The sequence below is a fragment of the Toxoplasma gondii genome, chromosome XII (genome assembly GCF_000006565.2).
Source record: "Toxoplasma gondii ME49 chromosome XII, whole genome shotgun sequence".
NCBI lineage: Eukaryota > Apicomplexa > Conoidasida > Eucoccidiorida > Sarcocystidae > Toxoplasma > Toxoplasma gondii.
Window position 1 is genome coordinate 2,351,588 of NC_031480.1, and position 13,961 is coordinate 2,365,548.

The 13,961-nt window shown below is 51.9% G+C and overlaps 3 protein-coding genes across 3 annotated transcripts; 1 reads left to right on the forward strand and 2 right to left on the reverse strand.

Annotated features, from left to right (window-relative positions):
• Positions 1–394: 394 nt before the first annotated feature.
• Positions 395–9,807, forward strand: TGME49_245530 (hypothetical protein; the record flags this gene model as incomplete). The annotated part of the gene is made up of 7 exons (XM_018780750.1): positions 395–906; positions 1,198–1,288; positions 1,500–2,356; positions 2,812–4,040; positions 4,417–4,890; positions 5,111–7,984; positions 8,267–9,807. 7 exons carry the CDS (start codon positions 395–397, stop codon positions 9,805–9,807), a joined length of 7,578 nt encoding a protein of 2,525 aa, XP_018634888.1.
• Positions 9,808–10,000: 193 nt separating this feature from the next.
• Positions 10,001–12,886, reverse strand: TGME49_245540 (hypothetical protein). Its single transcript, XM_018780751.1, has 2 exons — positions 10,493–12,886; positions 10,001–10,232 (listed from the first exon to the last, which is right to left on the reverse strand). The coding sequence occupies exons 1-2, from the start codon at positions 10,752–10,754 to the stop codon at positions 10,009–10,011; spliced, it is 486 nt and encodes a 161-aa protein (XP_018634889.1). The 5' UTR covers positions 10,755–12,886; the 3' UTR covers positions 10,001–10,008.
• An 11-nt stretch (positions 12,887–12,897) lies between these two features.
• TGME49_245550 (hypothetical protein) lies at positions 12,898–13,476 on the reverse strand (the record flags this gene model as incomplete). Its single annotated transcript, XM_002366944.1, has 1 exon — positions 12,898–13,476. The coding sequence occupies one exon, from the start codon at positions 13,474–13,476 to the stop codon at positions 12,898–12,900; it is 579 nt and encodes a 192-aa protein (XP_002366985.1).
• Between the last annotated feature and the right edge of the window lie 485 nt (positions 13,477–13,961).

The following is a 13,961-nucleotide window of genomic DNA, read 5'->3' on the forward strand; positions in this document are numbered from 1 at the left end:
GAGCGTGAAAGTGACTCACACGAGTGTTGTCTTGACTTTTGGTCCTCGGTGGCGAACCACTTGGTGATGACTCCAACGCGAAGCTAATACGAGCTGTGCATAACTTTGTTCTGGCTGTGTCACCCGGTGACGACTAGGGATTTTAGTAGTTTTCTAACTGATTTCACGTTCTTTTCCAGTCCGTGCTCCCCGTCCCCGTGTAACCATTGTGGAACTTCAGCTTGTGAACACGCGAAAGTTCGTGCGAATGCCGATTTAAAGGGAAGAAATTGGCTTCGATAACGCCCCGCAGCGTCTGGCGTGTCAGAAGTCGGTCGTGGCGATCCGTGGGCGTACTCGCTCTTCCACGGCTCAGAAAAGACTTCTTTCCGCTGTGATTTCCGTGTAGATCATCATGGTGGACAGGATTCTCCGCACACACTGGCGTCCTCTGCGTGTTTCGCCAAGCCGACCTTCAATGGCGCGCGATGGCAAAAACATCGATGCTGGCTCGCCAGAGGGTCGGCCTGCAGCCGACTCCACAGCCTTAACACCGTGGTGTGCCGGTGACTGTTTTCCACCCTTCCCGGATGATATCTTAGGCTGGCTTCGGTTCGCCAACTCGTCCCAACTCCATTCCCACCTGTACCAGATGTGTCTGCTACGGCTTGCGTTCCTTTGCCAAACACTACTTGTACTGGGTCTCACTTACTGCTCTGTACAAGTCAGCAAAGGTGTTCTACTCCTGTTTCTGTTCACGGTGCTGATTTGGTTTGCTGTAGAGGGAGGGCTGCATCTGGCACAGTCTGCTTTTTCCTGGGGAGGGACCGGCCGCCGAAGGCGCCAGCATGTTAAGGACGTCAGTATTCAGCCATGCATGACACTCGCTCTGCTGTGCGAGCTGATTACTCCTCAAGTAGCAGTCTGGTAAGCTGTGGAGTTGATTCCTGGAGAGCGTCTGATACGGCCGGAGGCTGCCAACCAGCGATGGCGCTTTATCGCACCAGGGAATGTTTCATAATAGCAGGAGTCTTTCTCATGTCGTGATCGCGAAGCCCATGGCGGCGCCTTAGCTGGACCGGTACACTTGGGTACATACGATGATTTCACTAATGAGGCACGGCCAGGTTGAAAGCATGTCGAATTGTCCGAGTTGATGGTCGAAATGGAGGCGATGCTCAAGATTAAAACTTGCACGAATGTCGCTTCGCTGCTCAGGGTACTGGACTTGCCAGCAAAAACCGTCTTGACGACCCGCCTTCTTTCATCCTCGATTTGCCGAATCCTGTCTTTCTGCGCGAGATTGTCTGTAAGTGGGAAAAACATACCAAACGTTGACCTGCTTGCGCAGAGGTTTTTCCGGTTGCCAAATTGACTAACTCCGACAACTTTGAATAGAACTAAACCAGAATCCACGGTTTCTTCACACTTTTCATGGAGTCACCCGGTGGTGACTTCTAAGCGTCACAAACATCTGACCCGTGGATGTCTTGCGTATCTTGCTTTGTGTGTATTTGCAGCCTGCGGACTTGTTCGTAGTATCGTCTGTGGACGTAGGCCTTAGCATAGGTGCTGTAACTTCTTTGAGACGATGGGCCAACAACTCAGAGGATGTGGCACTTGTGGCGGCTGCTTCAGCAGCCCTCCTGTTTTCTGGGCTCACAACCGGTCTGTCGAGTCCTGGCACACCAGGGCGAACAACCGGATCAGTCTTCCCTTTTTCAGGAGTGCTATCCCGATGGACTGAAGAGGATAGTCAGCAGGAGAATCCTCGATGCAACGAAAACATTCCTGAACACCATGGCCACGCTGCAAAGACAGGCGTAGCTGGACCTGGGTACAGAAGTGTATTTTATCTGGAAGAGCGAAAACGTGTTCCTCATGTTGTGAGCCAAGACGAGAAGAACCAGAATTTCCAAGCTGAAAACCGTTTTCGTGTGACGTCGGTGGGCCAGAGCGGAGCTGGAAGTGGACATCCGTTTTTCACTCGAGTTGGTTTTGGCGCCGACTCGGAAATGTCTTCTCATACGACAACAACACTGTTTGCTTCCCACCCGCGGGTACTGGCTCCGATGTTACAGCCGTCGATGCTGACACCGAGTGGGCTGCTCTCCGGCCACCTAGATCCATGTCCCTCTCACTCAACAGCGTCTCCAGGAGGAACCGGTAACAACAATGTTTCGCGTGTCGGTCACTGGCCACTAAGGAAAAAAGCCGTCGCGTCGGTGCACAATGTGGAGTTCTATGAAACACCTTCATGCCCGTCGTCGTGTTTGACAGGACCAGTGCAGAAGCATCCTATATGGGACTTGTGGTCAAACACGTACCACGTTAACACACATGAAGCCGAACCAAGGAGTGCAACCGACGTTGCAGGGTAAGTCTGTCAGACACCTGGTGGTAACAGGATTGGCAGCAATGCCGTTAATGGTCTGCGTGGTTTGTCCTTGCTTCTGATAGATGCTACACCAGCCACATCAGCAACGCTGCTTGTCCGCCGCAGTGATTCTGTTTGGTGACCGGCTGCTGCCGCTGTAGGCGTGCCATGTCTTCAGGGAAGCTGAGGTAGAGGGCTTGGGGCTACGGCAAGCAGCTGAAAGACCCCGCGAGATACAACCAAACTGACCGATATCCGCATTTTAACTGTTGGGGGAGAGGCTCACCTACGTTATGGCAAAATTAGGATGAAATAACATGTTGCCGATAGCGCTGCCTGGTAGTGCTTGGTGGCGTGGGACAGCAACAGAGGGCACTGTTCTTGAAAGAGGTCCCTATTCGTTCATAATCTGCGTTTTGTGTGGTGTGGGCCCGCGTCATTTTTTTTCTGCGCAGGCTGGTTCTGCGAGCGTCGGACATCCTGATCCTTTCTTCTCTTGAGCGATGTGGACACACAATTCAAATGCTCACTACGCATTCAGTTCCGAAGTTCCAAGAAAGCGGAGGCGACTCTGTGTCCGAGGTAGATTGCCGTCTCCTGAACGAAGTTGTGCTTGTTGAGTGCCACCACGTGGTGGACGAACTCGAGCTAATCCACAAAAACCTTGTTGGAATACTTCGTCTCTTAGGCCGATGCAGCCCAGGTTGTTTTGTCTCGTCCGCAACGGTATCAAATTACCCATCGACGGACGAGGTGAACCCTCCCATATCAAAGCAGCCGAATTCCGATCTTTGGGAACGTTGTCACGGCGGCTGTCCGTCAAAATCGAGTCGGCGTGCTGTCGGGAACATTCAAGCGACTTGCCCGGCCTGTGGTTCATCAGATTTGTTACAGTGCGTTTGCATTGCCATCGACCAACCGCGCCCGTTTGAGCTATACCATTGTATGGACCTTCTCAAACGAGGAGCGGCCGTCGTCGCTCAGGCAACAAGCGTGAAAGTGCGAGTGGCCATCGCTGATGACGTGGACAGCCTCACGTCTGTCCGCTACGGAGATTGCTTTGGAGTTCCCAAGACAGAAGCTGTCAACATCAGGGACGAGCTGGGTCATGCGCAACGACTGACTGTAGAGCTTCACTCGTACCAAGGGCGGATGCGTCAGTCCGGAGAATTTCCAGAGGATCCAATTGCAGGAGGTGTAACGAGGGGAACCGTGACACACGGTGTCTCTGAACGAGCGGCCTCATCTTGCGAAGGCGACGTGAACGATCTTTGCCGCAATGTTAGAAATATGGGGAGACAGAAGGAACTTTGGTTGGAGGGACACGAGAAGGAGCTTCTTGTTGTTTTACAGTCTTTAATTGCGGCAGTGTCAGCAGCAGCATCTCCTGGAGACGAAGTAACTCTCTCAGTTCGCGTGGATACGGAGACATCTCCGGGGTGCCTAGAACATGCGGACTTTTGTTCTGCCGACCCTGCGACAGGGTTTAGGCACTTGGAGACAGACAGAGGGGACGAGGACGCGTTGCCATGTGAATCAGAATTTGACTCCTCAAAGGGTAGAGCAACCCGAAGCACAAGCCCGTTTTTCGTCACTTGGGAACAGCAGATGGAGTCAGCTTGGCATGCATTCTGTTTCGAAGTTACTCTCTTGACTAGTAGAGGCATTTCTCTCGAAAAACCAGGTATGGATTTTAAACCGGCTAGATCTCATGATACACGAAGAAAGCTTGGGTAATCGCAACCACAGATCTAGGGCCAGTTAAGGTGTGTCAAGGGTAAATTCACAAGCTGTATAGATGGAAGAGATGCTGAAGTCAGAAAACTTGGCGACATCTCAGCAAAACTACAGGAATTACCGCTGTATACGGGGAATGGCCATACCGTTTCAGATTCACAGACAACGTGTATGTACTGTATAGTGATGGTTTGTAATACACGGTTCAGAGCAAACAGTGTGGACTCGGGGTAGCGACGAGCGGATTCGGTACTTTCCCTTTCCCACCACCCCTCCGCTTTTAGTTTGATTCGCTGAACGCTGTTTACCCCTTCAATTCTCAGGTGTTTCGGCTGAGGCGGAAATCGACATGCACCAGATGACACCTCACCTCCTGGCGGCATTCATCCGAGAATGCCTTGACTTACCCCGATGCGTGTATGCGCCTCATTCTTACGAACGGGACAATTATACTAGCACACAGCAGGTGCCACGTGCCGGTATCAGAGGGTATCGGGGAGCAACGACAAATGACGGCACATGCAGAGGTGTTCAGCACGGCGTGGACAGCATGCTTGGAGCAGAGCATGAACATTCGGGTCGTCGAAGCGAGAGGATGATGGTGGATGAACTGGAATCCACGAGGGCATCATGTAACGGTGTCGCTCGTTGCCCTGTGACGGGGGGTAGGTCGCAGTCCCCGTCCGACGGATGGGCCGCTGACAAGCCTGCGGTACCGCATGATAAGCTGAATGCTCTTTCATCTGTATTACGCTTCTGCCAGGCGGTCATTGAGAGACGATTCGGAGGTCGTTTAGGTAGGCGTTTCACTATGCGATGTCCGTAGCTGCTGATGAGACTATCCGTATGGTAGCAGAGATTGTGCAGAGGGAAGACGCAGCTAGGTTCACTCGGTCGATGCGCTGACAGGGAACAGGAAGTACATACACGAAGGTGAAAGGGTTTCAGTTAATTCCGTTTTATCTGAGAGAGCGTCTTCACTGATACACAATGGTTAATGTCGTCTTTCATTGGCAGGCACATCTCGCGTCAATACTTCAGCGGATTTTCAGAAAACGAGGATACCGCGAGAGATAGCACGCGACACTGTAAACAAAACCGTTGAGGAGCGGAGATCTGAGTCTTATTCGCAAGAGTTGACGAATCTTTTAGCGAGACGAAGGGAGTCTACAGGGGAAGCAAGCAGTCGTGCGGATAAAGGGTTGCGGTTGGCTCAGGTGCCGTCTCAAGATGGCTTTTCTGTTTTCTTCACTTTACCTCTTCGCCGGTGCCCGCTACCCCCTGGTGCTTCCAACACCTGTGACCGCCTTCGGTTTGTTGAAACAGGGTATGGGAAAATCCCGGGTCATGAGGCGAGTCTAGCCGGAGGGGATCATAGAAGGCACGCGGATGTGGGAGTCACTCCAATTTGTGCAGGAAGTCCGGGGCGGGGCCACTTGTGCCAGCCCAGGCGATCAGGCACAGAGAAGCATATGCAGTTCTCTGAGGCAGGAGTCACACACCAGCCAGGGAGTCGGAGTGACGGGAATACGGAAATGCGCTCCTTGAGCTCGGGAGCAAGAATTGGAAACTCTGCGGGCCTCTGGAGTTTAGACGACTCTCCGGCTACGGCCCGCTCACTTTCGGTGCCACAAGCCTCGGGATGTAGAGCAGCGGCACATCCGACAGTCTTCCCGGAAAAGAGGAATGCTGCGCATTCTTTGCACACAGCGGAAACAGTCGAGCGGATAGGATGCAAGATGAAAACAAGAAGCTTGACACGGGACACGAGGAGACAACAGGGGAGTGGAGGGCCTCTAGAGGAGTTAGAAGGAAAGGAGCACAATGTGCAACAGGCGGTTCGCGACCATGGACCGGTTCGACAGCTGTTGAAGATACGAGAACAGAAGACGTTCGAGGATGGTGAGGCGAACAACCGATTCAGAAGTGGCTTGTTGCGAGGAAACGAGGAAGGCGAGTTCCCTGGTCGTGGACCAGCAGAAGGCAACACTCCCACTGGGAGCACGTGGAACACTAGCAAGTGCACCGCTACACGGGAATGTCTTCTCGACTTTGCTCTTCGGCATACGTCGAAGAAGCGTCCCAAGTACGGGTGTCTCCAAGATTCCGATAAGACCAGCAGCAGCACTGACGAATTTCCAACACGCTCCCGTGTATTGTTACCGTTCGGTGATGTGCCCTCTTTGATTCCATTTGTTTCTTCAGAACCTGCTCTGGTCGCCGAGATGAAACCGAAAGAGGATGCTGGGAATAATATAAACGTGCAATCGACTCAAACGCCGGTGTCATGTCATCGTCCCCAGCGAGACTGGCCGCCGACCGCCGCCAGCTTGTCGTCCCATCAAACGGCGACGAAGTGTCAGGTGCTCAATCCAGACACGCCGACAGTGGACGTGAGCATTCCGTGGGGGGTTCCTGGAACATATGGAGTGCTGAAAGCGAGCTCTCGAACAAGTGACAGATCAACGGAGGAATGCACTCGGAACGGGGAAGGCAAAGGTAGCTCCGATGCTCGAGTGGATGCTGGTAAACCTACTGGCTGCGCAAGTGGTAGCCATGCATGTTTGCAAATGAGAGATGTGAAGCACATTCGAAATGATCAAGGTGAAGGCGCTCTTCACACGCCTTCAGTCGCCTGTTGGGTTTGCAAAATGTCTCCGAAGGCCAGAGAGAGAGCACTGCGCCATAATCACTTCCCTCCTTTCTCGTCCAGTGCTGATGAATCAGCATTTTCAGCAGCTGCTGATGCGCTTTTTGACGAGAGCGTGCGTATTGATCAGGAACATAAGCATAATGCAAAGCTGCTCTCTCCGGACAGCGCTGTATCCGAAAATAGAGTTGAAGGCCTGTCGAGACAATCAAAAGGGCCATCGATGCTCGGGGGCGCTCTGTCACACTCCGTGGCGGAGAAGCGCGAGATGACGAAAAACGAACAGCAAAGAGAAGAGAATGTAGGGGGACGAAAAAATGCACACATTGATAGGGAGACTAGCATCAGATTTCGAGTAGTACAGCCAGTTTTGTCCGGGGAACTGAACACCACAAACACTGTCGGGCTGACAGGACCCCCCTCGCCTAGGCGGACATCGGGCTCCGGTCACTGCACTTCTGCGAGACGAAAGTCGAGCAACAGCTTAGATATTCCTTTGTGTTCCCCTATGGTAGCCGGAAAACCGCGTATGGGAATTCTGGGAGAGGAACGTGAGCCGTGGTGTTTTCCCGCTGGATCGCACAGAGACCTGCGACCGTGTTCAGAGGCTGCTTTTGCGTTCCAGTCCGCAGTGGATCCTCTTGACTCTAACTATGAGTCCGAGGAAGCGTGTGAGCTGCGACAGCCAGGAAAAGGACTTCGGCAACACGGTAGAACATACCAGATGGAAAAGAGAGGCGAAGGTGACCAGAAGAAGCGCGAGTCAGAAAAAGTCGTCGAAACAGGTTTGGAGCGTCAAAGCAACGCACAGAAACAGCTAGACCCTGTTCCCCAGACAGAGGAGACTGCAGCCACCGGTGACTCTCCTGCAGGAATAGACGCCATCAGGATAGGACTTCAGCAGTGTCTGGATCTACAGCGTAAGAAACATGGCGTGGGCACGTCAGCGAACCCCACTCATCGTCTTGTTGGCCACACATTGCCGGCCCAAGGAACCGAGGCATTCCTGGACGGCACGCTTAGTGACCAGTCAGTCAACCGTCGCACTGAAGAGCAACAAACCCCAGGAAACTCGTTTTCTTATGTTCCTCTGTTGGAACACGCAAATGCGAAATCGAATTCCCTTCATGATGAACCTTTAGCGGGTGGTGTGGAGACTCTCTGGTCTGGCTCGTCCGGAGACAGGCCAGCAACTGATCATGCGCCTCTATATGGGACAGTCCGCTCTCTTCTCTCATCCGGTAAGTCTGCGGATAAGCCGAAGTACACCAAATCGATTTACGACGAGGGTTGTGAGCATAAAGGTAACTGGTGTCAAGACCTTAGTGACGTTATTGATGTTTATGTATTGGGAAGCCCGCACCAAGAGGTAGCGAATGGTACCTTTTCAGAAGCTGAGATAGAAGAACTAGGGAAAGAGTGAGGGTCGTTAGACGACGTGGACGATGCTTCCGGTATAGAAGGAGTGCCACACATACCCGAATGAAAGAAACACGTTTTCCCGTTTGATGATGATTGTGCAGATAGAGGGAAGCAGACGACGAGTCGAAGAGGAGAGGGATACGAGGAAGAGGTTTCAACGCATCGTGAACGCATTAAGATGAACATGCAGAGTGCTGCAACTGCCCGCGGCCAGCAAGAACGGAGGCATTCGTGTCCCACAGAGCCTCTTCTCGGACCTGCTTGTACACACATGGATCATGCGTCGTCTTTACAAGTGATTCAAGACGAGAGTGCGGGTGATTGTGGATCTCGGGACGGTTTTGCCGGAATACTGTTGATGCCTCTCTCTTCCCACGTCTACGCGATCCCGTCGCGGATTGCCTTGAAGAGACAGGGTGAGACGGGAGAGAAGGGAACACTTTGGGTAGATTCGCAGGAGCAGGGTGATGTTCGTCTGCGTGACAACGACGGTGCTGATGGGAATAAGGAGGCGATCCGCTTCCGGACAATTCACTCTTCCACGAGGACGCCCCCCCCTTGCCCTGTTCAGCGGGTGGCCCCGAACGAGGCTGAGGAAAGAAAGGAGACAGCGACACACTCCGTCTTCATCGACACGATCGAAGGCCTAGGTGAAGAGGACCAGCAGGAACGAAGGTGGATACAGCTCCAGCAGGAGGAGCAGCAGTTGCGTATGCAGCTGAAAAGAACGACGGGGTTGCTAGAGTCTCTCGCTGCCCGTCGAAAGAAGACCTATCACAATGTGCCGGCTGCAGATAACGAGAGACCACCCACAGTGCCTTCCTTCGTGAAGACAGCAGACGTGGAATCGAATGCCAACATGGGGGGAAGCAATCAGGACGGGCGAACACGCGGGGGAAAAAATGACGCTCGTCAAAGCGAAGACACATGCCAGAAAGAGCACGAGGCACCCTTCATCCTGACACGTTCTCTAGATGCAGAAGGCCACGACAAGGTTGTGCTCGCAGCCTCACGAGGTTGGTCACCGTCTTGCTTATCTGCCGGCAAAATCCTCTCATCGTCTTCCCCTCGAGAGGCTCCGTTGTCTTCATCTAACAATGAGGCATTCACTTGGAATCGAGCCCGTTACCAAGGTTTCTCTGGTGCAGAAGAGGAATTGTTCCCGTCGGCTCGCGCGGAAATCCCAGGGGGGAAGACATTCACGAGCCCGCCCGTCGTCTGGGGGCGGCAAGGAGCGATAGGCGCTAATGGGACGCCTATGATTGTGCCTAGGAAGCTTCGTGAAACTACTTACGAGAACGATCAGTGTCGCACGAATGACGCTTGTGGCTTTGCCAGAGGAAAGCATCAGACTTGGCTAAGCATCTATGGTACACCCCTAACGGCGGTAAGAACTGTAAGCTCAGGGTCACAAGGGTCCGAGAAGAGGCAGTCGGGAACTCTGATGAGCACGCTACAGCGCAAGGATCGGGACTCAGGCGGTTGTGAACAGGTCGGTCTCAAAAATAGGAAAGGATGCTCGTTGGGATTTAGCACAGCACATATACCGATGGGCTTCCATGGAACTCCAATGACGGAGCCTCGAATTGTCAGGCCGAGAGGTTCACCAGAACACTCGAACGAGAACGGGAGACGACAGTGAAAGACGAAGCAGCGCTTAAGCAGAGAGGAGAACGAGAGGGCGTCGCTAGTGAAAGAATAATTGGCAGCGCCGCTCACAACGATGAGCGGAGAGAGAGAGTAAAGGAGGTAGGGTGCAGATGAGATCATTGAAAGACTTACACAGGTGGTTAGTCCACTGTCACTGGAGAGACCTGATTTGTTGCACCTTAGAAAGAAAGGGTCAGTGTCCTGAAAGTGCCAAAGGAGCACAGTCGAAGTAGTCTCTTTCTACGAAACGCGGATGCACTTTTGCATTGGCATGCCCGGAAGTCGCTTGTCCGTTGAAGCGAGACGCGTTTGGCAACATATCAGGCAGGTATTCGCTGCATTTCCGTAGGGGGCGGCTGTTGATACCACATTTGGTAAAAGTGGCAGCGAGTATTAATGTCCAGTATTGCTCCTTGCCTACAAGATTTAATAAAACGCAGATGACCATACGCGAGCTCCAGGGCCTTTATACAGTGCCTCCAGTGTCGTTGAGTTGCATTCGCGGCAGCATTCATCGCGACAGGCATAGATGACGACGGCAGTCTTGTTTTCAGTGAAATGCCTTTCCCTCTCGTAATTGCAAGCCAGCCTCACAGCGGTTTTATCGAGGGATGTACTGATTGGGCACACGGCAGTGTCACATTCGACAGTACGGACTAGTGGGGACGCACACATACCTGCGAGGCGCTCATTATTTCCGTGGAACTGAACCGAGAGAGCCGCGTCTTGTCCATGCGCCCAGGCAGGCCAGCAGGCAGTCTGATGTGAGGAACTTGTTTCCCGGCAGCGACAGCCCCTTTCATTTGCAGCTGTGGTCCCAGTTTCGTGCCCAGAACCGTACAGAATTTTGCGATTATTTCTTGCGTATCCGAGCCTGCAGCGTCCCTGTTGTACGTAATTAGCGTTTGCTGGCCGGGAAGAAACATGAGAGAAAGACATCGTTTTGCGCTCTCGTTCGTTACCCTGTCTTCCGGCGGTATTTTGGCGCACTGTACGAGCCTTGATGGTGTATAAACCCGAGAATAGCAAAGGGGCGTGCCAAAATGCGCGGCGTCTCGGACTTTCTACCTTTTACCGACAGCGTACGTATGCGTGAGTGTATGCATGTACCTGTATAAATGTGGACGTGAGATCGTTACACCTACATGCGCATGTGTAGATACTCTTCCATTTGACGTACGAAACTGGGTTCTTTATTGGACGCGAAACAAAAACACCGCGGGGTGCGAACTGCACCAGCATGCTTGCGTGCGTCAATCTCGCATTGTGGAAAATGTCTTCGAAACACACAGTGTGATGTCGATGACGACAGGTTACAGAACGTAACCACGGAATAGGAAGACGTCATAAAGGAGGAAGACACAACACTTTTAAATTTGCAAGGAAGAAGCAGCTTTGCATCCTGTAGTGTCTGATGCTTCGTGTGCAACAAAGGTCCCAGTCAATGAAGACAACTCCATTCTCAGTTCCGGAAAGATGCTATGCTATAGAACTTCCATCACGTTGCCGACTGAAGAACGTGTGTGTCATTGCAGTATGAACTGCAGAATCGATTTTGAAAAAATCCTGAACCTGCGTTTCTGGCAATAGGCACACAACTCGCTTACAGGGGTCGGCGCGGGACACGGCGAACAGACTACGATGACGTCTACAAATTACTTGTCGAGGCAACACACATGCTGGATTCTCCGCCACTCGAATTACATTTTTCAAGAGAACATATGTTTTAAAGGATCTGCCAAAATAACAATCACCTAGCTGCCTACGTCAGTGGCAGCGGCATGGCTTTGACCTGTAATTGCTTTTCCGGTTAAAAACACCTACGAGAGCGGCGGTGGCTGGAATGACACGTGGACGGTGGCACACAGAGGGTCTGAGAAGCTTGATATGAGGTATTATTCACATTTGTTCCTCAAATTACACGCATATGGAAGAAGGCAACTGTTCACACCCGTGAGATGTATAATTGTTGCACCCCCGTTTCATTTTCAGCACTGAGAGCATTCACCGTTTGCTTGTCCTCCATGTTGGTGCAGCTATTTTTTTCGTTTCTTGCTGGAGTTATTACCATTCTCTTGCACTACAATATTTTCGCCTTTTCGTTTTCAATACACGCAACAGAATGACTTTGTCTCCGTACCATGCCATTGCTTCCCATCGAAGTACAGACTCTCCGCTGTCTTGTGTACCAACCTTATCACGACCTTCCTCCTATCTGTGTGCGTCGTGTTATGCTCTTCCTCTCTCACTGGCTTGCACTTCGTTCTCAGTTTTGGCTCCTCTGGCTTCGAAACGATTTCTTGCTACACTCCCTCTTTCACTTTTATGCGAAACTCACTACTCTGGGCGAAACATTTCGCGCTTCTGTTATGTTGAGCGTCGTGCAAGGACGTGCGTTCCACCGGAAGAGCAGCCAACAAAAAAAAGAGAACCAAAAACGATCTACGCACAACATAGAGAAAGCAGTGTGTTTCCTCCTGCGCCGATGAGGAGTATTCAACTAAAAATTTGGAAATTCGTTACCAAGGAAGAACAGGAGCTCTCCTCCCTTACAAGTACGCTTATGTCACAGGATGCCGATCACTACATGTCTGTACATTACCTGCATGTTGTGCCCCTTTCGTCTTTTCCCATACAACGAACTGTATGCAGAGCAGCCTTCGGACTCCATCAGACGACGTCTTATCCTCATTTACTCGCATTCGTCGTTTCCTATATGCAACGCCAGAAGTACAGCGCTAACTGCAACGCCACATACTGCCTCAAAGTTCTGTGTTTGTGTCAAGGTTCCTTCGACCTTTTTCTTTTCGCTCCTGTCCTTCCTACCGTCCTGCTCACTTTTCTAGTAATTCCAAACTGGCAGTAATCCCAGATTCACCACAAGGGGTCACATACTCCAGACAGCCGCTCTCCCAGACAAAATGTACATGGACGACCCCAAAACTTATCTTAGTCCCTTCCACCTTATTGACGGTCTTTTTTGCTACCCTTTGTTTCACCCGCTTTTGTTCGGTTGCTCGTTCACTTCCCATTCCTTGTCTTTCTCTGGCCCGCGAGTAGCTGGTTTCTTAGTATTTATTGTCTAGGGAGCAAGACCAATTCCAGCTCCGAGAGTCGCTCCATATGTCGAGCCTGGTTGCTGCAGCGGGCTTTCCTCAGCTGCCCGTTCCGCTGCGTATGAAGAAGGCGACGGCGGTGCTTGGGATCTCTGTTCGTTTTTTCGGTAGACGCGATATTCTCGCCCAGTGCCTCCAGCCTTCAAAATTCGGTAATAGGAGAAGAGAATAAGGAGCGCTACGACGGTGACCGTGAGATGCAGCCCGGTCATCACGAATTGCATGACGCTTGGGTTCGCTGACGTGGCATTTGTGACGATTTCAGCGATATCCATACACGTCGTGATAGAGACCGCGACGAGGACGAAAATAACAAAGGACGCCGAATAGAAAATTGTCGACAGAATCCCCAACGTCCCCGCAAGCACCGTAAAGACGGAAGACGTAAAGTTGAAGGTCGCCAACGAATCTGCCCCAGACGCGTGACAAGAGCGGCGTGATTCTGACCACAACTCGACGGTCGCCGAAAGAAGATTATAGAGGGAAACGAGCGCGACCCAACTCGCCAGGTCGAGTCCCCAGATGCTCTTCACAGTGAGCCGCATGCTTTCAAGAGAGAAGGCAGAGGAACACAAGAGAGGGACGTGGGACAGGGGCGCAACACAAGGCGCTTACGAGGTGTTGGACGAAGCAACGGATCGGCAAAAAAGAAAACCAACCATGAGGTGACGGAGCAAATAAGACGGGCTCCTGAGCAACGCACAGAGGAAAAGTTGAGAACGGTGAATGCGTGAGGGATTGCGAGAAAGAAATGGTGGTGTATTATAGAGACACAGAGTAACAGAGAAGCTCAGGAGGTCGAGACAACTGATTCTTTGGAATCTAAAGCTTGGAAGAGAGGACGCCACCGTGGATACTGCGGAGGAAAAACCGCTGCAGAAACCACGAAAGTAGAGAAATTAAAACTGAAGGAAGTGAGCAGAGAGAGAACCTCGAGCAAGAGAGGTGTGACGTTCGAAACTCTGGCAGGCTTGACCCTATAGGAGAATGAAATTGTGGCCTTGCACCTTACGATGGAAATGTATTTTAT